General features: G+C 40.7%; 1 protein-coding gene across 15 annotated transcripts in view; it reads left to right on the top strand.

The window, feature by feature from the left end:
- The window catches only part of KCNMA1 (potassium calcium-activated channel subfamily M alpha 1), a 777,298-nt gene that overhangs the window by 548,177 nt on the left and 202,789 nt on the right, over positions 1 to 26,332 (top strand). For all 15 annotated transcript variants that reach the window (XR_009493216.1, XM_024986560.2, XM_024986559.2 and 12 more), the window contains 2 exon segments: positions 112 to 181; positions 5,913 to 6,068. Coding sequence is in view for 14 of the 15 variants with exons in the window: in XM_024986560.2 (XP_024842328.1) it covers positions 112 to 181; positions 5,913 to 6,068 (226 nt within the window). In the remaining variant the exon portion in view is untranslated.

Here is a 26,332-nt window from a genome sequence, read left to right as displayed (position 1 = left end):
CTGGCTGCTGGCCCCATAGGCACTGCATTTGGATGTAATCAAATGAATCTCCCCATTGGACTCCAAGGGTGAGGCAGACCCTGGCTCAGCTTTTGTTCTCTTCTCTTTCAGAGTCATCTCCATAAAGAACTACCACCCGAAGATAAGAATCATCACTCAGATGCTGCAGTATCACAATAAGGTAGAGTAGCAAGCCTGTCCCAGGCTCAGAGGTACGGGCGGGGTCCAAGCTCTCATGAGTATGAGGTCCAGCTGCACACTCACGTGTGTGCGTGCATGTACACACACCCCAGTGCCATCCAGAGACCTGGAGAAGGAGGAGTGATGGTGAAAACCTCCCAGGACACTTCTTCAGTCCACACACCTTGTTTGCAGGTGGTCCCTGGAGCGAAACTGCTTCACGTAGTGACTCGTTTATTCAGGAAGCATTTGTTGGTCTCCTGGGTTCAGAAATATCAATATGCCCTTAGACTCCACTCCAGCAACCTCCATTTCTGTGTGCTGCTCTCATTTCTTCCATCGGTATTTAATGAATGCCTACTACTTGGTGAGCACTTGGCCTGACTCCTCCAAGCCCCCATGGAAATGGTATGTGCTCAGGGATTTTGCAGTCAAGGTGAAGAGTGTCCCAGGTGAGTGAGGGCACTTTTCTCCCTGAGACCAGGTGAACTTGGGGTGGGTGGACCGTGCATGGGTGGAGAATGTGGAACACGGAGTTCTCAAACTCAAGGTGAGCATGTGCACAGTTGAATTGAGGAAAACAGCTGGCTCTCCAGAGATTAAACATAGAGGGATTTTCCTAGTGTTACAGTTTAGGGGGAATCAGAAAGAAAACCAGTGTTGGAGTCTATGCTGTTTTCCTTATGATTCCTTCTCTATAAACCACAATCCTGTCTCTCATTCAGGGGCAGTACTCCTTTGCTTGGCTGCCAGGAGACTCCAAGGAAAACAGCTTTGGGGGAGGGAAGGTGGCGTCTCTCTGTGTTTGATGTGGAACCACTTATGAGAAACTGGAGGCTGCTCAGTACCTGCCTCCAGGTGTCCTGTCTGGACAGAATGACTCCCTGCTGGGTTGTGAGCAAGCGTTTGTCCCATCTTATGGGCCATATTCCCTACGAAATAGGCAGTCAGGTGACCCAGAGAGGACTCCATTCTGCCAAATGTGCCAGTGCCCTGCCATTATTTCTTAATTGCTGGCAAGCACTGTCCCCTCTTGCTGTGTGGAAGCCCGTTGGAGGTACTGTGGACCGGAGCCTGCTGGCAATGACTGGGAGGCTGCCCACGGCCCACTGCCTCCCAGCGCTCCCGGGTGGTTCCCCTGCAGACTGTACTGGGCTCCAGCCAGTGGGTTGGGTGGTGGGCACCCAGGGTCACAGTGTCTTCTTTGTCTCTGGAAAACCCAGGACACTAAAGAGAAAGTGAGGATGTTGGTAATCCACCGGCACCAATCTGGAGAAGTCTTGACAGCAGCCCCTGTAGCGGACGTGAAGTTTATGAACAAGGCTGTGGCTGGTGAAAGCTCTTGAGGCTGTGAACTCTCCCTCCTTCCTCTGTGATTTGAAATTTCAGTTAGTGTGGGAGTGCCTTAAGCCATTGTTTAGATTTGAGGCTGAATTTAGATTGAATAGGAAAATGAATGTTGCATGTTTAGAAAGGGATGTCAGTTCCTTTTCTTCTCCTTCCAATGAGTGCTGATACAGCATCTTCAAGGAATTAAGGAGAATTTCAGCTCTGTGATTCTTGTCAAACTCAGAAGTAGTTCTGTGGACCTAGAGTCCAGATGCCACTGGTCAGTATTCACATGATCAGGGTAAGCTGAACGTCTTTTACAGCCTCTGCCTTGTCATTATTCAGAAACAGTGACGAACACATCAATCGACCCATGATTAATTGCTTAAAACACATTTTGTTTAGAACCACCCCAATCTATTTGGGTTTCAGAGTTAGGAAAAGTCACTTATAAGACTTTGTTCTTGTAGTCTGTGTGAGAGTGAATGGGGCATAGTGACTTTGTCACAGGGCTCTTTTCATTTCCTTTTCCTTTTGTAGAGAAAGAACAGGAAGTCCACTGGTCATTATTTGTCATCTCATTCCTTGTAGAATTGCAAATAGGCGTTCTTCACCTTGCTTTACAATTTTGCTGGTTTTCTAAGATCCTCCTAGCTGCCTTTATAATATTACTTTTCTTCATTTCTTAGCACTTTCTCTTTACCCACAACTAGATGCCAATAGATCTCCATCCATTAAAACTTGCTTTCAAAAAAACAAAACAAAACAAACTTGCTTTCGGGAAAGAACCTGTTGCGTGCATGTACACTTACATGACTGTCAGCATATTCCAGAGGATAGTTAATTCCATAATTGAATACCAACCTTAAAATAGGAAGAACTTCAATATCCCATGATCTGTTGATGGTGGTCTTCTAGGATCTAGGGATGTAGGGAAGCAGTCTTCTTTCCATATAAAACTGGTTCTGAGTTTGTCATCATCATAATCTCAGACATTCGTGTCATATTTTACAGTTTTAAAAGAGCTTAGACATCCATTGTCTCGTTGAACCCTCAGTTAACCGTCTGTGCATTTCAGTATCTCAGTGTCACTGCAGACCGTGGGTCTAAGTTCTGTCTCAGAGCATCTCTGAGGGGTATAACTCATGGTCACTTGGCAGACAGTGAACTAAGACAGAACTGCCAACTGCCACCCTCTCATTCAGTCGAGCCACAGGCTTTTGAACCAAATTGCGGTTCCTCTGGGTAGGACTTACAGAAGGACTGAGGGTCTCGAAAGTCCACCTGTTTCCCCCAGTAGAATTCAAGGAGAGAAACACTCAACCTCACCATCTCTCAACATGGAAAGGAGGCGGCACAGGGTTTTTTTCTTATTTGAGTGCAAATGGCTTAAAACTCTTGAAGGAAAGGATGGTTTATGACATCTTGGAAAAATGTCACTCCTGATGCTTTCACTATCAATGGATTTTTAAAATGTTCCCAGCAGACTCTAGAAAAAGAGATCTTTGTCTATGACCTGAAGCCAAGTCCCAGTGGGCCAATGGAGATAGAAGTTCTCTGAGCTTTCTCACTGTAAATTCTTATCCTTGAGCAGAAATGTTAAGGTGTTTGCTCTGAGATGACCTTCTTTCTTCATCATGATGGCTTCCCCAAAGTTGCATGTGTAGTGAGAGATGGCACTGTGGCTGGAATCTGTTTGTTCTGGTTTCCAGAACAGCCTATTTTCACGTTGCTTTCATCTCAAACAGAGGAAAGCTCTGATCCTGCCTTAGCAGGGCTGGTTCTCCAGATGAGAGAGGATTTGCCTCTAGACTCCTACATAGTAATATGCTGGCATCTCCCACTGGACCCACATTTCCCTAAAGTGAAAAAATACAGAGTCACCAGAAGCAAACGAGTTGAAATCCTGGGTCAGTCTCCTCTCTTTTTTTTTTGGCGGGGGGGGGGGGGGGGGGGGGAGGTGAACACAGTCCTTCCAACCTTTGGCAGGTGCCTGGTGACTCCCTGCTCCACAACTGGAGAAGATATGATAGCCAAACAAGGCTGACGAGTGAAACAGATGACATTTCTGTGTAACAGCATGTCTAAGGAACTCAATACCAGATGGGTACATGAGGGACCCAAGACCTAAAATCCTACAATTGGCACACGGGAATGTGAAAGATCATCTTAAAAAGATTTTTTTATTTGTTTGAAGGTGCCATGAAGGTTACATGTTGTCTGTCTGGGGCTTGGACCACCCACATCTCCTTTCACACGTGATGATTTATTTGTTCATGACTTAGATGTAATTTATCCTCATTCTTCTCAGATGATGCTCATGCAGATGAGTGTTTTTCCACTTAGCCTGATATATTTTCTATGATGCCAGGGATATAAAGGGGAAAAATGGGCTTCTTAAGCCAGTGAAGGATAGGGAGAGAAATGGGATAGAGGGCAGGGTAATTAATGGAATTGGGATGTGATGAATTATGATGTGGGAAGGTCTCTGATACTTAGCTTGACAGAAATTCCCATCTGCTATAGCCCACACATGGGACTATTTTAACTGCTTTCATTGGGGAGGATACAGTCAGCTTTCCCAGGAGTAAACACTGCTGGATTAGGATTCACAAGATTGTTACAGAACAGGATTTTGTAAGAGGGAATTTCACAAGAGTGGTATTTCTGAAAGCCAAGCTTGGAGCCACTGGACTTGGTCGTGGCTCCACAATGGAGTCTTCTCTTTCTAGTAGCACACCGATCGTATATTGCCCTGAAAGTGAAGGGACTCCTCCTTTGTGCTCCTTGTGTTTGCTGATACCTGGAGAGAAATAGTCATTTCAGGGCCATAGAGTCTTGGCATTAGTAGAAGCCTAGAAAGGTCTGACTCAGTCTCCTGTGCAAAGCATAAGTCTATCTACTGAGTCTTGGAGAAATGCGTACTGAGTTTTAGGGACAAAGACCTTGCAATTTTGGAGGTAACTTTCTCCAGTTATTAGGCAAATTACATCCTTAAAAACTTCCTTTATAAAACAAGCCCAAAGCTTCTTTGTTATAATAGACACCAGTCAGTCATTCCTAATTCTGGCCCTTGGACCAAAGCAAGACAGGCCTGGTCTCTCCTGGTCACAGCAGCACCTGAGTTATGTCCAGGTAACCATACTGCCTTCCTGGAGGTGTGGCGCTTCTTCAGGCTGAATGCTGCTGGCTCCTTAACTGTTCTTCAAAAGATGTTTGTTTAGAAACCATGTCTCGTCTTAAAGCCTGTCATTTATCTCTGGGAGTTATTCAGTTGTCAACTTCTCTTTAAATCTGACTGTTTTAATCTGACAACTGGATCAAATGCTGGGGAAGTAGCCTGACCAGTTCACAGCAGAAGAGAATATTTGTATGTCCTGTGATCTGGAGACAGTTTCTGACGAACTACCGTTGGATTTTTCTGTAATCTGTCACAGATTGGCCTCTTTTGGAGATTTTTAGTTTACCCAAACACTTTTTTTTTTTTTCTGTCCCCTCATATCTGTTGCCAAATAAGGGCTTCTCATTTTGGATTTATATAATTGATTTTTTTAAACCTAAGTGCTGTACTTGACATTAAGGCCTTTTGAATCTTTTCTGGTTGTTTCTTTGGCCCATTTTCCAACTCTGGAGAACTTTTGAGCCTTAATTCTTTCATCTAGTGTATTATCTCTGACTCTCTGCTTCATGCCACTTAAAAATAATTGGATGATTATGCCGCTGGGTCCTCGTTTCAGGGTCTGACCTCGCTGGTGAATAGGATCAGTCCATCTGCAAGAGATTGTAACATGTCTCCACTGTGACATGCCTGATAATTTAGGGCAGTGCTTCTCAAAAAATGGTTCCTAGCTCAGCATTACCTCGAACCTGTGAGCAATGAAAATTCTCCAACCTTACCCCACCCGCAAAGAGTCAGAACCTGTGGGGGGAGAGGGTGGCAGTTTGTAAATCCTTCAGTTGATCTGGATGCCCACTCAAGCTCAGGAGTCATAGAGCGAGAGATCTGGGAAGGCAGATAAAAAAAGATATCTAAAATATACAGGCATCTGACAGTCTTAAGGTTCTTTGGAGAGCCAGTTTAGAACAACCTAGCCAGACATTCTAGTAGCACAAGTTGACGTGTCTGTCACAAGAGGAAATTCTCTCTGGACTCTGTTTGGCTCAGTGACAAACCCAAGGGGAAGACTTGGACCTGGTAGGTGCAGAAGCAGAGTTGCAGGGAGACTGAGATCTAATGCACAGAAGAGTTGAATAAAGCAGGAAACGCCAGACCCAGGCAAGGGAGAGGAAGGCGGAGTCTGGATGACCCTGAGCAGTTGGGAAATACTGCATTTCCCAGAGGAGACTTTAAACAATTGAACATTTAACAAAGTAAGGTCTCATACCTGTTTTTGTTTCCGCAGGCCCATCTGCTAAACATCCCGAGCTGGAATTGGAAAGAGGGGGATGATGCAATCTGCCTCGCAGAACTGAAGCTGGGGTTCATCGCCCAGAGCTGCCTGGCTCAAGGGCTCTCCACCATGCTCGCCAACCTCTTCTCCATGAGGTCATTCATAAAGGTAACGTCTCGTCCGATTAGAGCGCATTAGCCCCGGATTCAATTTGTCGTGGGGTTGAGTAGAGAGCACAACTTAAACTCAAAACAGATCGACGGGCTTTAACCACTCTGGTTAAGGAGAAATTCCTTGTTACAGATTTGGGCACAAGGCCAGCTTCTTTCAAAATTATGTTTTTATTTTTATTTGGCACATCCATGGCCATTAAATGATTGTTCAAAGCACGATCCTCTCTCTTTTTTTAGATAAACCACATGTTTATCTATCAACAAAGCCTCCGCTGTTAAAACAAAAATATGATTTATATACATTCCATATGGCACCAGAGCGCCTAAAGAAAAGAATTATCATTTTGCTCTTTTACATCAAGTGGCTGCTGGACCTCTCACTGTGCGGATAAATGCAGACCATGTGTTTGTGCTGAAGCCCAAACCCCAACAACATAATTCATTTATTTATTTCTGCACAATCAAGGAGGCCAGCAGGGCCGACATGCCATGGTTGTTTGCATGAAGAGTCAAGGGAGGAACTGAGTCCCGGGCCACAGGGCCCTTTACACCGTGAGATGGGCGGTCTGGATATACTCATCGGGCGGTCAGCAGTTCACCCCCTAGGGTGACTGGGCAGCCTCTCCAAAGTCCCCAAAGTGGCCCCTGACCACTGGACTAACTCAGACACAGGAAGACCCAACTCTGTCCTCACACGCCAGGCCAGGAGTGTTTCTAGGACATCAGGTTGAGGACCCAGGACTCTGCTAAGTGGGCTTTGAGAGCTCTTGGTGATCCTTATCCTTGGACTGCTTAGCCTAGACAGACAAGGTAGCAAACCAGCGCAGTAAATCCTGTCTAGACTGGGCCTCCTTGATTTGGTATTGGTGGCCATTAGCTCAAGATCTAGCCTTATATTCCTCTCCCTGTTATTTGTTTATTTACATTCCGCTTCCTGAATTGTTAATGGTTGAGGTAGGAAGTGAGTCAGTCACTAAGAGATCCTGCAAAGGGGCCAGAAACTCTGAAATGGAAGGTGTGAACTCTCCAGCCTTTTGCTGCTGTTGTTGCTGCCTCCACCACCAGCAGTCGGGAGTGACCCTGGATGCAGAGACAGGGGTGGGTAGGGAGGATGGGAATGCAGGTGATGAGCTAACTCCCTGTCAGGGCTCACCCTTGGCGTCCGTAAGTTGTGTGACTTAGAATAGGATTTTCATCTCAGAACTCACCCTCTCTGCCCAACTCATTTACATCATTTAGCCAATTTATAGTTAACGTTACAGAAAAGAACAAATCATCCTGGAGTCCTTTCAATCACTTTAGTGACGGATGCCTTGATGAAAATATCCTTCACTTTACTATGTGCCCAGAGACCTCAACTCTGCAGAATCCTGGCTCAGACCCAGCTCACAAATAAGGACATTGCTTTTCTTTAAATGGCTCCTTTAATCCAGGCTGCCAGTCCCTGCCTGGATACAACTGAAGGCAGGCAAATAGAGGCAGCAGGGAGGTCTTTGTGGCTGGACCCAGAGACGAGCCTCAAAGCCATGTGTAGCCTAGTGTCTCCCAGGGCTCTTACATTCAACACAAGGAGCCCAGACCAGGATAAAGGACTGTCACCAAGCGAGCTCTGGTGGTTTCTTCCAGCAGGGAATTACCCATAGGACCAGCACACATGATCTGGGGACTTTGGCTCTGCTTCCTGGTGTTGATAGAACACGGCCTTGGCAGGGCCCCACCCCACACGGGGCACTTGACATGCGTATGTTTTGATTTTGTGGTGCCTGCGTGGAAACTAGATCCGCCTGTCAAGACAATTAATAAAATAGATGTGACGCTGATCCTTCAGTGTTATTACCAGCAGGGAGAAAGAACTTCTGTCCAAATTTCCTCAAGACCCTAAAGGGCCACACCTCTGTAGCCAAAGATGTCCCCTCCAGCCCTCGCTAATCCCACTGGCCAGTTCCTATTTAGGAAGAGCCTGCGGGAGAGGCTTCGTCGGGCCCTGGTATAACTCAGAACACATTTCCCTCCCAGGGTCATGTTATCATGTGATTTGTGTCCAGGGCCAACCCCTCCATGTTTGGAGGTAGATCTTTGAATATGGCCTTCACCTTCTGACATTCAGATGATCTTTCTGATGGAATTTTTTAAGGCACATGACCTGTATATAACAAGTGATATGCTTTTTTTTTTCTTTTCTTTTGAAATAAGGACAATCTGAAGCACACATTCCCAATTCTGCAGGGTTGTCTTCATGCTCTTATCCTCCACATTCCAGATCCTTGTTTCTTTTAGGTCATAATAACACCATAATGATGCTCTCTTTGGCATATTTTACATATTGTCTCACATTCCAGGGGTCACAAAGCCTTATTTGGGGTGTTGGATGGAAAAGAGAATCTATACCTGGATTACTGTTTGCAGAAATGGCTTCCTTCTGCAGTGTCCCCTGGGTCCTGTGGTAGAGAGTTTATCTTCCATGGGGAGAGGCAGGCCTGTAGGGATGGAGGGATGTGGCATGAGGCTTCAGCAGGACCTGATCCCCTGAGAAAGCTTAGCATTTCTGGAAGCCGAAGGTGGAGTGTGAGCTCACCCTCTTCCTGGCCCTGGGCAGATATGACGTCTGTTCCTTCCTCCTGTGGAATCCATTGTAACCTGACCCTGCTGAAAGAAGACAGGACAAGACTGAAACAGGAATGACGTATCACAGTGACTGTCCACCAGGCTTTCGGAATGCATGAGGCCAAAAAGCCAAGCCTGACAGTGAGGGTGATAAAGTTCCATGAAAGAAAGAGGGACTGCTGATAAATGGAAGATACCAAAGAGACCCACCCCTGGGGTACCAGAAAATACAGGGGAGCACCTCTTTATCCCTTCAGCAAGGGCACTTTCAAAGACATTTTGCCCTAGGGTGCCATGTCATTGCCTCTGAAAGCCTTCCTCTGAATTGATCTAAACTTTTGGGGAATCTGTTTATATTTTTAGCTTATATCTTTGGGGTTAATGAATTCCTTAAGTTTCCTTGTGTGCATGTGTGCATGCTAAATTGCTTCAGTTGTGTCTGACTCTTTGACACCTACGGACTGTAGCCCACCAGGCTCCTCTGTCCATGGGATTCTCTAGGCAAGAATACTGGAGTGGGTTTCCATGCCCTCCTCCAGAGGATCTTTCTGACCCAGGGATCAAGCCTGTGACTCTTGCATTGCAGACAGATTCTTTACCTCTGAGCCACTGGGGAAGCCCTTAAGTTTCCTTAAGAATTCCTAACTGCTGTTAAAGACTTATTTCTGACTATTTGTCCTTAATTTGCTCCACTTAACCTTCAAGACATGGCCTGTGTAGTTTCTCATGTGCTGGGATTTGTTGAACAAATCCACCCTAACTTTATAAGTCAGTACCTTTAATGAAAGCAGCTCAGACTGGTCACTCAGGGGTCTTGTGGCTCAGCAGCTTGTTGCTTATGATGCAGGTGAAGGAGCATTTTGTCCACCAGGACCCAGTTCTCACCCTTGAATGCCTTGAAGGGGTGCAGGCAAGTACCCTGATTCCTGTGACTTGTCAATATCTACGTAATCAATCGGGCTCAGAACATCCTGTTCATTGACTGCTATCTGATCTCCTACCACCTGCCTGTCAGGTTCAAATGAGTATCTTCCTAACATCTTCTGGACCGACCAAGACAAATGAACTACTTAGCTTATCTGCTGTTGCCTCATCCATGAATAAGTGGCCACGTGTATCCTCTTCTTGGCATCCTCACTTGGATATAATTAAGATCCATTGATTTAGAAAAAAAAAATTTTTTTTAGAGATTTGCCATGTAATATTAAACTTTGTCTTCAAAATATCTGGTTTCAAGCTGGGGCTTGACCTGCTGTCTTTGTGAATTGTGCTATTATTTTTACTAGGATTAGCTGTCCTTGGACATGCAGAATTATGTGTGTGGGTGTTGTATTTTAGAGAGTGATTAACTCTTGATATTTCTTTTCAATCCGTGCTGCCTTCGAATTTAGCACATTTAAATTGTTCTCAGGATCACCGATGATTTTACACACACACACACACACAGAGCCTAAAACATGGTATGTATTCCATAAGTTTATATTATTTGAATAAATCGATTATGAAATTGGAGGAATACATGATGCACTTCTTTTGTTTTCCCTGCTTGACAAGATTTGGAATTTATGGGTGAAATTTACTGAAGATTGATTACAGCACAGTCTCTTCTATCACATCGTCTATTTCTGAATATGGAAGCACTAGGGAAATCAGGCCCATGTTATTCAAGTTGTATCTTTTTAAAAAAATACATTTATTAATTTGACTTCGCCAGGTCTTAGTTGTAGCATGTGGGATCTTTAGTTGTGGCATGTGGGATCTAGTTCCCTGCTTTGAGGGTGTGGAGTCTTTTAGCTGCTGGACTGCCAGGGAAGTCCCTCAGACTGTATCTTGGCCGAGGTGGACTTTGCTGTATGTAGAAACCATTTGTCAGTATTGCCACTGTCACATTGAGATACACTGTCAGCAGTGCAGAGTCCAAGTACTAATTGTAGCCAAGGGAATTGTTTTTAGTACCTTTATTTTGGGTTATATTTATGTATATATGTGTGTTTGTATGTATGCATGTATAAAAACATTATGGAAATAGAAATCAAGAATCTTTAGTAATAGCTAGACTATATTGGGTTCCAACTATGTACCAAGCCCTGTGCTAAATGCAGTATGGGCTTTGTCTCATTTAATTTTCACAAACCACCCAAACTTGGCAGTGTTATCATTACCTCTGTACAGGGACAGGTTCTGTGGGTTAAGGAAAGTTTAGCATCTTGTGTGAGAATGTAAAGCTCAGAATTGGCAAACTCGCATGTCAAACCAGGAATGCTGGTTCCAAGTCCATCCTTGAGTATTTCTATAGGAAATAAGATAAATGATAAGAGGGAACCTTAGCTTTCTGTTGTTTATGTTATGGGAACTCTTGATTCAATAGAGATTCTCCAGGCACCTACCATATTCCAAGCAGTGTGCTAATAACCCTATTATCCTTATGGCTAAGAGGTACTCATAAGCTTCAAGAAGCTTCTGTTCTGACTGGGATGTCTGGGCACATGTTCGCACAGCCCTATCCTGTGGCTTTTGTTGGCCTTTCTCTCTGGTCAGCTCTATAGGGGCAGAAGTCATGGCATTAGAGAGGTGAGGGGTTAACTTAGGCTTGGATGAGTCAAGGTGGGAAAATGAACAGGCTCTCAAGAAGGAAATGACATTACACATGGCCTATTCAGGAGGTGAAGCTGATTGACTTAAGTAGGTGCTTCTGGGAGATAGCAAGAAATTCTTATTGGCTGATGGGTGTGTAAGCTCTGGAAACCGGAAGTATTCATCTAGGTGAGGGAGGCATGTGAGAAGCAGAGCTCAACCCTGTGTGGATTGGGAGAGAGGTGGGTGACAGGGTTTCTGAAAAGGGGCCAAGACTCCAACTGATAAGGCTGGGATCCAAGCGGCTTTCTGCTCCAGGAGGAAATCCTAATGGTGCCAGAGAAGAGGGTTCACTTGGCAAAGTAAACCTACTTGGGGTGTTAGATAGTGAGATGCAAACTGTTGCTTATTCCATACCCAAGAATGATGTCACCCTGATCACAAATGGTATAACAGTGGACTTCTACAGACATCTGTCACCAGTGGAGAGCTGCTCCTGATACACGTATATTCATTTCCTCGGTCATCTCATTTATTCTCATAAATCCTATGGATGACTCCCAGATTTATATCTCCATCCAGAACCCGACCCCAGTGTTGTTTATTTAATTGCTGCTTAACATCTTTATTTGAATGTTTCATCTCCTCTGAGACCTAACCTATCCAGAGCTGAATTCCTATTCTTTTTCTGTAAACCTGATCTTCTCCCATTGCACTATTGGCAAGATTATCCTTCCCATTGCTCATGCTATAGTTCTGGGATTCCCCCTTAGCTCCTTTCTTCCTCTCATGCACCATATTCAATTCAGCAAAGAATCCACTTGGTTCAACTTTCAAAATAAGCCCAGAATCTGTGCACTTCTCATTACCTCCACTTTATTATCAGATCCAAACCACCATCATCTATCTCCTAAAGTAGAGATCAGCATCCTAACTGACCTCCCTGCCTTGCCTTATCCCTCTCCTATTAAGCATGAGTCAGATCCCATCACCCCTCTGCATAAATCTCTCCATGGTGTCCCATCTCATCAGAATAAAGTTATTACAAATGTCTATAGGTCCCATGAAGTCAGGTTCCTGTGGCCTCACAGACCTTGTCTCCTAAATCTCCTGCTCCTTAACATCATCCACACTCCGTTTACCTAATCTAGGAATTTTGCACTGGCTGCTTCCTCTGATGGGAATGTTCTTCCCCTAGATAGCTTCTGATTTCCCTCTATCACATCCTTCATGTCCTTGTTTAGTGTTAATTTCTCGGGGAGACCTTTTTCTAAAACATTAAAATCACATATTTAAAAAGGGATTAAAAACAAACTTTTTGTTGAAGTATAATATACAAACCGGAGTGTGCATCTGATAAATGGACAGCTTGTTAAATAGTCACAAAATTACACTCCTGTGTAACCAGGGCCTAGATTAAGAAACACTACATAATTAGTACCCCTAGGAACCACTGTTTTTAAGCCAGATGACAGTGTATGTGTGGGTCTGTTTTGGGGATTTCTTGGGGGAGCATTGACGTCTCTGCAATGTTGAGCTCTCCTATCTATGAAGATGGTATACAAAGGGATATATATATATATATATATATATATATATATATACACATAAAGGGATGCTTTACATAATAAAGGGATGCTTTATAAATCAGCAGTTTCCCTGGCAAATGTAGGAAAAACAGGAAGAAAGTGACCAAGTTTCACAAATTTTGATGGGGCTTCTGAGGGTCCCTACCAGGAGTAGATGGCCTACTTTACATATTCTCTAGGAAGGATCTGTATGCTCTCTTAGACTTCATGGGGAGAATAAAGTTTCCATGTGAGAAAAACATCAGAATTGCATTTTTAAAATCTGCATCCCCCTTGCCTCCACACCCCGTATGTCCACATCCTTGTTGGCTCTCTTGGCTTTGTTTTTCTCCATGGTATTTATTGTGTATTGCCTCTTTTCTCAGAAACAGTGTAAGCATCCTGAAGCCTAGAGCTACTTGCTTCTCCCCAGTGCCTAGAACAGCATCTGATTCACAGTAGGTTCTCAATATATGCATTTTGAATGAATGAATGGTCTTACCAGCCTTTATTACAGATATCTGGGTGGGGGCAGGACCAGCAGAGACTTAAAATTTGAGGTGATTATGGTGCTGAAAACTTTTTCCTCTGCTACTATATGTGGTTCCTTTGCCAAATTAAAGAGCTTTGACTCCATATATAAACTAGAAATTCAAAGCTTTATAATGCTTGGTGAGGATGCATGGAGTCTGGTTAGATTTGGTTATTAAACCATTTTGACTGCCAGAAAATCCAGTCAGTGTGTTGTTTAAATTCACAAATCAAAATAAATGCCCATGAATTGAAATGAATTTGCTGAACTTCAGTATCCCATTTGGGGCAACATCATTGTGTACCCTCTTTCCATCCTACTTTAATCTCATTAGATGAGGGGCTCTACCTGCCTCCCCCACTGCTATTGACTCTGCCCAAGATGACTAACACCCACCTGAATGCAAAACAACTTCCCTGGAAACGATTTCAAATGAAGAGAGAATTAATCCATGAACTATTAACAAGGATTCTGTTCCCCTCTGGCCCTGGTAATTTCTAGAACATTGAATTAAAGAGTTCTCAGACCTTTACAAATTCTCAAGGCAAACATTATTAGCAAAGAGAAGCCCATACAGCATGTTAGAAGATTGCCAGAAAATGTCAATGGAATTTCTGAATAAAATAAAAATGGTTGAAACTCTCTTTCCCCATCTTCTCCCCTTCTCCCTCTTTTCTTCCCCCTAACATGATTAGAAAGTCATTTCATGTGTCTTATATGTTTGGTCAATCCAAGGCAAACGTACATGATTGATGGTGACAGGGAACACATTTAATTCATTATTCTTTACTTTGCAGCAAAATGATTTGTGTAAACTGTCTGCCTAGCATTAAAGGTAAAACAAACTTAGAAACCCCAAAATGTTATATTTTTGTCTAATATTTTCCTTTTGGTTTTATAGCTGTAATCACATATGGATTCTTTTATTTGGCTCTTGGCAAGGACTGAGCAAAGGGGAAGTAACACAGATTACATAATATGCAAAGCCCTGTGCCTGTTGAGGATGGAGCCCCAGAAACTGCAGTGGCCAGGACTCAGTGAAACCCAGGAGAAGCTGCCATTCCCCCTGGCCCTTATCAGCTGGTAGGCTATTGTTACTAACATGAAGGAAGGCCCTCTGGACCAAGCCTCTGGTACAACATCAAAACAAGCTCTTTCAGAGATTATTGGCCTTTAATTAATTGAGTGCATTTCTGAGTACACTTGGGCATCTTCCTCACCTTCCCCCCACCCACTACAATTTCTAACTTTTAGGTGCTAACCACCATCACTGACTTTTCAAGCAAAAATCTCAAAATGCTGTTAAACTATTAGGAATAAAATCTCAGATTCCCTTACTAAAGCTTTTGGTTATCCCTGCCGTAAAGTGATATCAAATATAAATCTATGCCCAGAATAATGATGAGGGACCTGGACCTCTGAGATGACCATTTTACATATCTCAGGGGTGTGAAGCAAGAAACCACCACTGATTTGATAAGGGAGCTGTTTTGTCAAGATCTCTAGTTACCATAGCATCCTAAATGTGCATAGCACTTTAGAATTTAGAAGATAATGCATTTCAGTTAAAATACTGTCATTTAATCTGTAGGGTAGGAAGAAATAGGAGAAGGGAAAATAGAAGATGGTCGATGGGAATGATAGTACAAAGACCAGATCGCTGCTGGATCTTTATGTTCTTCACTCAGTACTTTCCCGACAATTACACTTTGCTTTAAAGGTAAACACTACTTGGTTTTGTATTCAAATTTATGGCTTCTAAGAACAGAAATCACTTCGCAGTATTTGCAAAAGTAGTATCCTAGGTTTCTCCAAGTATGCCTAAATACATGATATGAAAAATAAGATATTTTTCAAAGGTGGGAAATTCTTGTATCTGCCCTCATTCCCTCCATGGCACCTTAATATGGAAAAGTCCCAAGCAAGACTGATAAGACCATAATGCCTTGTCATTTGGGAGAATTTGTTGCTCAAGTCAAGTGCTGCTTTGGATCCAGGGAGGGAGATGATGACCAATTTGCTGAGCCGGGATGTAAAAAAGCTAAAAACCATACTCCCAGCCCTCTAAAGGAGGGTATCAGTGGGTCAGAAGATGCTGGATTTCCAACATGGGGATCATATCAATAAAAGGACATGAGATCCAGAAGAGCTAAACAGTGCTGAGAAGAAGAAAGGAAATTTTCTTACACTGTTTTTCCCAGGTAAAGTTTTTAATTTTGGAAGTTCGGAGGTTTTCTCAAAATGTTAGAGAGTTTCCATATGATCCAGCAGTTCTACTGTTAAGTATCTACCCAAGAGAAATGAAACCATATGTATTAATTTCCTCTAGCTGCTATAATAAATTACCACGAAGGTAGTTACTTACAACAGATTTTTTTTTCTATTCCTTTTCTGGAGGCCAGAAGTCTGAATTCAGTTTCTCTGGACTAAAATCGAAGTGTTTTCAGGGCATCTGTGGATCTTTAAAATTAGGAGACAGGTATTCTGCTTCCAAAATATAATAACAGGACAGCCATAACAGTTAAAGGCATTCCCATTCCAAAGGGAAAAAAATGGGAGGAAGAAAGGAGCTACTAGCCCCAAGTACCTTCAAAATCCAACCAAACAAGTTCCATTGGGTTTTTAGATCTGGGAATAATCCTCTGTGGCTTAAAATTTGCCATCGGTAATGTGATTTCTCCAAATGTGTTCTTCAAAATTGCCCTGGTTATTCTAGTGCTTTTGGCTTTTCATATATATTTTAGGATCAGCTTTTCTATATCTACAAAAAAAAAAAAAAAAAAAACCTACTAATTTTGATTGGAATTGTGTTAATCCTATAGATAAAGTTTGGGGGAGCATTAGCATTCATGAACTTCTGTTCCAGTCCTTGAACATGCTATTTCCGTTTACTTAGATAATCTTTAACTTCTTTTATTGGTGTTTTGTGGTTTTCTGCAAACAGATTCTCTATATTTTTGTTAGGTTTATATGTAAATATTATATTTAGGGGGAGATATTTTAAGCGGCGTTTTAAAAAAATTCAGGTTCCAGTTGTTCATTGGTGGTAAGTAGAAGTAAACGTTATTTTTCTATGTTGACATTGACTCCTTCACTATATTGCACCAGCTGGTACTTGCAGAATGTTGAATAGGTGGAGTGAGAGTGGACATCTTTGTTTTATTCCTACTCTTAGGGGGAAAATAATCATTATTTTACCATTAAGTGTAATATTAGTTGTAGGTGTTTTGTAGATGTTCTCCTAAGGTTGAGGAAGTTCTTTTCTATTGATAATATAATGAGAGTTTTTTTGTGTGTGTGTGTGTGTGGATGGATTTTGAATGTTGCCAAAGGCTTTTCCTGCATCAATTGATAAATCATGTCTCTTTTCTTCTTAATATTGTGGATTACATTGTCTGATTTGAGAATTTTGAACCAGACCCTGTACATTCCAAGACAGACCCCCACTGCTCACAGTGTGATTTATTTATGTCTATTATCTATTTCTATAGCTATATATCTATAGGTAGATATATAGATTTGATTTCCTAATATATTTGCAAGCATTTTTTTATGTCTGTGTTGGTGAGTAAATATTTTTCTATAGATTTTTTTATACTATCTTTGTCTGTCTTTAGTATCAGGGTAAAGTTGACTTCATAAAATAAGTTGAGAAATCTTTCCCTTCTATTTTCTAGAAGCAATTATGTAGAAATGGTGGGTTTTTTTCTTTCCCTTAAATGTTTAGTAGAATTCGTTAGATTTATTTTACCAAAAATTTTTAAGTAGCTTCAGTTGTGTCCGACTCTGTACAACCCCAGAGACAGCAGCCCAGCAGGCTCCCCCGTCCCTGGGATTCTCCAGGCAAGAACACTGGAGTGGGTTGCCATTTAAAGACTAATGTAATTAGTTAGAAATATGTTTAGATTATTTTATTTAATCTTGGGTGAGTTGTTGCAGTTTGAACTTTCTAAAAAATTAGAAATTAGTTGAACATATCTGAGTTGTTCAATTTATGTATATAAGTTCGTAGTTTTCTGTTGTCCATCTAATGTCTTCAGGACATTATAATAAGGTCTATAATAATGACCTCTGCTCATTCTTGATTTTTAGATTTGTCTTGTTCCTTCCTTCATTCCTCCCTTCTTTCTTTTTTTGGGGCACATAAATTTTGCTGATCTTTTCAAAGTTTTTGCTTGTATTATTTTCTTTATTTTCTGTTTTCTTTCTGCTTGCTTTAGGTTTATTTTACTCTTCTAACTTTTAAAGATGAAGTGTAGTTATGGATTTGAGACTTTTCTTTCTTAATGTAAGCATTTAAGGCTATCTGTTTCAGTCTAAGAACTGCTTTAGGTACATTCCACAATTTTTGAAATGATGTATTTGCATATAGTTAAAATATTTTATAATTTCATTTGAGGCTTCTTCTTTGACTCATGGGTTATTTAAATGTTTGTTGCTTAATCACCAAGTATTTAGAGCTATTCCTCTTATATTTCTATTATTATTTATGGTCTGATTCCATTATGGTAAGGGAACCTACTTTGTATGATTTTGATTCTTTTTAATTTGTTAAAGTGTGTTTTATATGATCTATCTTGGTGAATGTTCCATGCAAGCTTAAAAAGAATGAATATTCTGCTATTGTTGGGTACAATGTTCTATTAATGTTCATTTGGGCCATTAAATGGACAATGGAATTTTGAAACTCTACTAAATATATATATATTTGGATTGTTGCATTTTCTTGATGAATTGAACTTTTTGTTATTATATTTTGTCCCTATATCCTTGGCAATTTTCTTTGTTCTAAAGTCCAGTAGATTTCAGATCTGATTTAATAGACCCATCCAAGATTTGTTTTTGATTAATGTTTTAATGAAGAAATATATAGGTTCTCATGATTTTTTTTGAAACAAACTACCTCTTTAAATTCTAAGTGATTTTCCTATAGCCAACTTATATTTGGATCATTTAAAAAATTACTCTGTGAATCTCTAGACCATTTATATGTAACATAGATATGTTTGGATTATATCTAATATTCTGTTATTTGTTTTCTGTGAATTTCCTCTGTTTTAGTTCTCCTCTTTCCTCCTAATTTTCTTCTTACAAACAGTTTAGATTTCATTTTATTTGTAGTGTTTTTTATTATATAACTTTATATAGTATTTAACTGATTACCCTTGGGATAATGTGCATACTTAACTTTTCAAATCTACTTAGATTCAGTGGCATACTAGTGTAATGTGGAAAACTTACTAACCTGTGGATCTCCTTACCCTCCCCATTTTTGTTATAGTTGTATTGTTGAAAACTCCATTAGACAGTGCTATAATATTTTCCATTTCAGTTGTTCTATCTTCATTCCTGATGTTCCATCTTCCCCCTTGGAATCATTTCCATTCTGTCTTCCTTATAAATGATTTTTCTTCATCTGAGAATGTCTTTATTTCATCTTCATTCCTGAAGGACATTTTTGGTGGACACAGAATTCTGGGTTGATTAATCTTTTCTTTCAGTTCAGTCACTCATTTCATGTCTGAGTCTTTGTGACCCATGGACTGCAGCATGCCAGGCTTCCCTGTCAATCACCAACTCCTGGAGCTTGCTCAAACTCATGTTCATTGAGTCGGTGATACCATCCAACCATCTCGTCCTCTGTCGTCCCCTTCTCCCCATGCCTTCAATCTTTCCTAGCATCAGGGTCTTTCCAATGAGTCAGTTCTTTGCTTCAGGTGGCCAAAGTATTGGAGTTTCAGCTTCAGCATCAATCCTTCCAATGACTATTCAGAACTGATTTCCTTTAGCATGGACTGGTTTGATCTCCTTGCTGTCCAAGAGACTCTCAAGAGTCTTCTCCAATACCACAGTTCAAAAGCATCAATTCTTCAGTGCTCAGCTTTCTTTATAGTCTAGCTCTCACATCCATACATGGCTACTGGAAAAACCATAGCCTTGACTAGACAGACCTTTGTTGGGAAAGTTATGTCTCTGCTTTTCAGTATGCTGTATAGGTTGATCATAGCTTTTCTTCCAAGGAGCAAGCGTCTTTTAATCTCATGGCTGCAGTCACCATCTGCAGTGATTTTGGAGTCCCCAAAAATAAACTCTGTCACTGTTTCCATTATTTCTCCATTTATTTGCCATAAAGTGATGGGACCAGATGCCATGATCTTAGTTTTCTGAATGTCGAGTTTTAAGTCAACTTTTTCACTCTCCTCTTTCACTTTCATCAAGAAGCTGTTTAGTTCCTCTTCACTTTCTGCCATAAGGGTGTTGTCATCTGCATATCTGAGGTTATTGGTATTTCTCCTGGTAATCTTGATTCCAGCTGAAATCAAGCTGAAATCTTTTCTTTCAGTAATTAAAATTTTTGTTTCATTTCCTTCTTGCCTCCATTGTTTCTAGTAAGAAATCTTTAGTCATTGGAATTATTAACCTATAAGTAATGAGTCATTTTTCTCCAATTACTGTCAAGATTTTCTTTTTGTATTTAGTTGTCTCTTATCTGATCACACTGGATTTAAGCATTATTTTTTTGGATTCTGTTGGGACTCACTGAGATTCTTGAATTTCTAGCTTCATCTTTGGCAGAATTTGGGACATTTTCATTCATTATTTCCTCAAATATATCTTCTGCAGCATACTCTTCCTGCTCTCCTTCTGAAATTCCTATAACGCAAATGTTGGACTTTTAAATATACCATAGGGCCCTAAGCGTTTAGTCGTTTCCTGTCTCTGGTGGCTCAGTGGTAAAGAAACTGCCTGCCAATACAGGAGATGCAGGTTTGATCCCTGGGTCAGGAATATCCCATGGAGAAGGAGATGGCAACCCACTCTAGTATTCTTGCCTGGGAAATCTCATGGACAGAGGAGCCTGGTGGGCTACAGTTTATGGGGTCACAAAGAGTTGGACATGACTTAGTGAGTAAAGCAATGATAAGTTTATTGGTTCTTTCCTTTTTCACCTCTGCAATTGAGCTTATCCAGTGAGTGTGCTAGTTGTTATACTTTGCAATTCTAGAATTTCCATATGATTCTTTCTTTTATCTTGTTTCTTTACTAAGGCTTTCTGTCTTTCAGTTCTCTACAAAAGTGTTCTTAGTTATTGGAAGATTTTATAATAGCTACTTTAAGGCTCTTGTTAGATAATTCTAATATTTGTGCCATATAAGCATTAGATGCAAGTTGAGATTTTTTTTTATTCATATGCCAAGTTTTTTTTATTATTATATTCTGGACACTTTGGTTATTTTATTATGAAACTCTGTTGTTGCTGCTAAGTCACTTCAGTCGTGTCCGACTCTGTGCCACCCCATAGATGGCAGCCCACCAGGCTCCCCTGTCCCTTGGATTCTCCAGGCAAGAACACTGGAGTGGGTTGCCATTTCCTTCTTCAATGCATGAAAGTGAAAAGTGAAAGGGAAGTCGCTCAGTCATGTCCCACTCTTCGCGACCCCATGGACTGCAGCCTACCAGGCTCCTCTGTCCATGGGGTTTGCCAGGCAAGGGTACTGGAGTGGGGATTATGAAACTCTAGGTCTTGTTTATTTTTATTTTTTTTTAACATTTTGTTTTGTATTGGAATATAGTCAATTAACAATATTGTGATTGTTTCAGGTGAACAGTAAAGGGATTGAGCCACACATACACATATTTCCATATTCCCCCAAACTCCCCTCCCATCCAAGCTGCCACATAACATTGAGCAGAGTTCCCTGTGCTATGCAGTATGTCCTTGTTGGTTATCCATTTTATTTATTTATTTTACTTGGAGGCTAATTACTTTACAATATTATAGTGGTTTTTGCCATACATTGACATTAATCAGCCATGGGTGTACATGTGTTCCCCATCATGAACCCCCCTCCCAACTCCATCCCTATCTCATCCCTCAGCGTCATCCCAGTGCACCAGCCCTGAGAACTCTGCCTCATGCATCAAACCTGGACTGGTGGCTATTTCACATATGATAATATACACAATTCAATGATATTTTCTCAAATCATCCCACCCTCACCTTCTCCCACAGAATCCAAAAGTCTGTTTTTTACATCTGTGTTTCTTTTGCTGTCTCGCATATAGAGTCATCGTTACCATCTTTATAGATTCCATATATATGTGTTAATATACTGTATTGGTGTTTTTCTTTCTGACTTACTTCACTCTGTATAATAGGCTCCAGTTTCATCCACCTCATTAGAACTGATTCAAATGCATTCTTTTTAATGGCTGAGTAATATTCCATTGTGTATATGTATTGGAGAAGTCAATGGCAACCTACTCCAGTACTCTTGCCTGGAAAATCCCATGGACGGAGGAGCCTGGTAGGCTGCAGTCCATGGGGTCACGAAGAGTCTACTGAGCGACTTCGCTTTTACTTTTCACTTTCGTGCATTAGAGAAGGAAATGGCAACCCACTCCAGTGTTCTTGCCTGGAGAGTCCTAGGGATGGCAGAGCCTGGTGGGCTGCCATCTATGGGGTCGCACAGAGTCGGACACGACTGAAGTGACTTAGCAACAGCAGCAGTGTATATGTACCACAGCTTTCTTATCCATTCATCTGCTGATGGACATCTAGGTTGCTTCCATGTCCTGGCTATGTAAAAAGTGCTGCGATGAACACTGGGGTACATGTGTCTCTTTTAATTCTGGTTTCCTCAGTGTGCAGCGGTGGGATTGCTGGGTCGTATAGCAGTTCTATTTCCAGGACTTTCCACACTGTGCTCCATAGTGGCTGTACTAGTTTGCATTCCTACCAACAGTGTAAGAGGGTTACCTTTCCTCCACACCCTCTCTAGAATTTATTGTTTGTAGGCTTTTTGATAGCAGCCATTCTGACTGGCATGAGATGGTACTTCATTGTGGTGTTGATTTGCATTTCTCTGATAATAAGTGATGTTGAACATCTTTTCATGTGTTTGTTAGCCATCTGTATGTCTTCTTTGGAGAAATGTCTGTTTAGTTCTTTGGCCCATTTTTTGATTGGGTCATTTATTTTTCTGGAATTGAGCTGCAGGAGCTGCTTGTATATTTTTGAGATTAATTCTTTGTCAGTTGCTTCGTTTGCTATTATTTTCTCCCATTCTGAAGGCTGTCTTTTCACCTTGCTTATAGTTTCCTTCATTGTGCAAAAGCTTTTAAGTTTAATTAGGTCCCATTTGTTTATTTTTGCTCTTATTTCCATTACTCTGGGAGGTGGGTCATAGAGGATCCTGCTGTGATTTATGTCAGAGAGTGTTTTGCCTATGTTTTCCTCTAGGGGTTTTATAGTTTCTGGTCTTATATTTAGATCTTTAATCCATTATGAGTTTATTTTTGTGTATGGTATTAGAAAGTGTTCTAGTTTCATTCTTTTACAAGTGGTTGACCAGTTTTTCCAGCACCACTTGTTAAATAGATTGTCTTTTCTCCATTGTATATTCTTGCCTCCTTTGTCAAAGATAAGGTGTCCATACGTGCATGTATTTATCTCTGGGCTTTCTATTTTGTTCCATTGATCTATATTTCTGTCTTGTGCCAGTACCATACTGTCTTGATGACTGTAGCTTTGTAGTATAGTCTGAAGTCAGGCAGGTTGATTCCTCCAGTTCCATTCTTCTTTCTCAAGATTGCTTTGGCTATTCTAGGTTTTTTGTATTTCCAAACAAATTGTGAAATTATTTGTTCTAGTTCTCTGAAAAATACCATTGGTAGCTTGATAAGGAGTGCATTGAATCTATAGATTGCTTTGAGTAGTATACTCATTTTCACTATATTGATTCTTCCGATCCATGAACATGGTATATTTTGCCATCTATTTGTGTCATCTTTGATTTCTTTCACCAGTGTTTTATAGTTTTCTACATATAGGTCTTCTGTTTCTTTAGGAAGATTTATTCCTAAGTATTTTATTCTTTTCTTTCCAATGGTGAATGGAATTGTTTTCTTAATTTCTCTTTCTGTTCTCTCATTGTTAGTGTATAGGAATGCAAGGGACTTCTGTGTGTTAATTTTATATCCTGCAGCTTTACTTTATTCATTGGTTAGCTCTAGTAATTTTCTGGTGGAGTCTTTAGTGTTTTCTATGTAGAGGATCATGTCATCTGCAAACAGTGAGAGTTTTACTTCGTCTTTTCCAATTTGAATTCCTTTTATTTCTTTTTGTTCTCTGATTGCTGTGGCTAAAACTTCCAAAACTATGTTTAATAGTAGTGGTGAGAGTGGGCACCCTTGTCTTGTTCCTGACTTTAGGGGAAATGCTTTCAATTTTTCACCACTGAGGATAATGTTTGCTGGGGGTTTATCATATATGGCTTTTATTATGTTGAGATATATTCCTTCTATGCCTGCTTTCTGGAGGGTTTTTTAATCATAAATGGATGTTGAATTTTGTCAAAGGCTTTCTCTGCATTTATTGAGATGATCACATGGTGTTTATCTTTCAATTTGTTAATGTGGTGTATCACATTGATTGATTTGCAAATGTTGAAGAATCCTTGCATCCCTGGGATAAAGCCCACTTGGTCATGACGTATGATCTTTTTAATATGTTGTTGGATTCTGCTTGCTAGAATTTTGTTAAGGAGTTTTGCATCTATCTTCATCAGTGATATTGGCCTGTAGTTTTCTTTTTTTGTGCCATCTTTGTCTGGTTTTGGTATTAGGGTGATGGTGACCTCATAGAATGAGTTTGGAAGTTTACCTTCCTCTGCAATATTCTGGAAGAGTTTGAGTAGGTCTTAGCTCTTCTCTAAATTCTTGATAGAATTCTTCTGTGAAGCTTTTTTCTGGGCTTTTGTTGTTGGAAGGTTTCTGATTACAGTTTCTATTGCCATGCTTGTGATGGGTCTGTTAAGATTTTCTATTTCTTCCTGGTTCAATTTTGAAAACTTATACTTATCTAAGAATTTGTCCATTTCTTCCAAGTTGTCTATTTTATTGGCATATAGCTGCCATTTTCATTTCTAGTTTTGTTGCTTTGATTCTTTTCCCTTTTTTTCTTGATGAGTCTGGCTAATATTTTGTCTATTTTATTTGTCTTCTCAAAGAACCAGCTTTTAGCTTTGTTGATTTTTGCTATGGTCTCCTTTGTTTCTTTTTCATTTATTTCTGCCCTACTTTTATTTCCTTCTACTAACCCTGGGGTTCTTCATTTCTTCTTTTTGTAGTTAGCAGTAACACAATAATAGTGCAAGACTTTAATACTCCACTCACACCTATGGATAGATCAACTAAACAGAAAATTAGCAAGGAAACACAAACTTTAAATGATACAATGGGCCAGTTAGAGGTAATTGATATCTATAGGACATTTCACCCCAAAACAATGAATTTCACCTTTTTTTTTCAAGTGCACATGGAACCTTCTCCAGGATAGATCACATCCTGGGCCATAAATCTAGCCTTGGTAAATTCAAAAAAATTGAAATCATTCCAAACATCTTTTCTGATCACAATGTGGTAAAATTAGATGTCAACTACAGGGGAAAAAAACTATTAAAAATACAAACATATGGAAGCTAAACAACACACTTCTGAATAACCAACAAATCACAAAAGAAATCAAAATATGCATAGAAACAAATGAAAATGAAAACACAACAACCCAAAACCTGTGGGATTCAGTAAAAGCGGTGCTAAGGGGAAGGTTCATAACAATACAAGCTTACCTCAGGAAACAAGGGAAAAATCAAATAAATAACCTAACTCTATACCTAAAGCAACTAGAAAAAGAAGAAATGAAGAACCCCAGGGTTAGTAGTAGGTCTTGTTTAAATTTTGCAAACACGTTGATAATTTTATGGTGGTATGTTTAATTGACCTGTTTTATTTTAGATTGCAAGTCCTGACCAAGCTTCTATGGGTTGTAATTCCAATATGAGTTGAGTTTTCAAAACATTGGCAGGGCTATTTGGATGTGTCCCACATCGATCTCAAGCTGGGTGATAGTTTATGCTTTGGTTTTCAAAATCTATATATACTATGTACGGTCAGTTTCTTCCTTGCACAGCTCAGGGTGAGCCCAGGAGTTCATAACTAATTGTAAGGAGCTAACTTTAAGTTCTCTTTCTCTGTGATCTCCAGGGGAATTTGAGCTTCCATGGGGTCTTCTTTTCTATCCTCTGACCAGAAAGCTGGGGCTCCTCACCTGGACAAACCAGTGGGAGAACAAAGAGAGACTCTCTTGGGACCTCAGATCCTCAGGCCAGAAAAGTTTTTCCTACCTCCTCTTATCTGGTGGGCTGCCATCTATGGGGTCGCACAGAGTCGGACATGACTGAAGCGACTTAGCAGCAGCAGCAGCAGCCTATCTCCCATTGCCACTACTGCTACTGCCACCACTGGGTGCTTAGGGGTTGGGGTCCAAGAGAAGAGAAGAAAAAATATCCTAAGCCATGATTTTCCCCACTCTTCCTCTGAGTATTAAGAGCTCTTTCTACTGGTCTTGAGTCAGAGCAAGAGCTTCTCTCGGAGCTTTCTCTTTTCACATTCTTGTCTTCATTTACAGATTTTGGTTTTCCTTGAAGTCAGGCTAGAGGATACCAGAGCAAAAACAAACTCTGCTGATTGCTTCCAATTCTGGTCATTTCTCCTTACCTGCTTACTGTTTATGTCTCAGAGTCTTCAAGTATCAGCTCTATGCATTTTTTCCAGGTCTAATAGATGCATTCAATGAAAGACACATGATGGAATGTCCTTATTCTATTTTATTCAGAGCCAGAAACCCAGATATCACTTTAGAAATGATATTCTATGTTTGTCCTTTGTAGCTGGACCAGGGGGAATACTGCCTCTAAGGCAGTGTCATCATTATCATCATCATGTCCTTTTAGCATATTCAGCAGTCACTGTCTTTAGGGGTGAGTTTGAGGTAATCAGCCTTTTTCATCAGTGACTATGAATAACATAACCTGGCAGGCTGCTTTACAATGGAATCCTATGCATTTCCTGGTAGAACAATAGGAGGTAGCTCTTTCCACTTCAGACTCATTTGGCTGATTTAGAGAAACTTTGGGA

The sequence above is a fragment of the Bos taurus genome, chromosome 28, assembly GCF_002263795.3.
Source record: "Bos taurus isolate L1 Dominette 01449 registration number 42190680 breed Hereford chromosome 28, ARS-UCD2.0, whole genome shotgun sequence".
NCBI classification, from domain to species: Eukaryota; Metazoa; Chordata; class Mammalia; order Artiodactyla; family Bovidae; genus Bos; species Bos taurus.
This window is presented reverse-complemented; position numbering and strand designations above follow the sequence as displayed.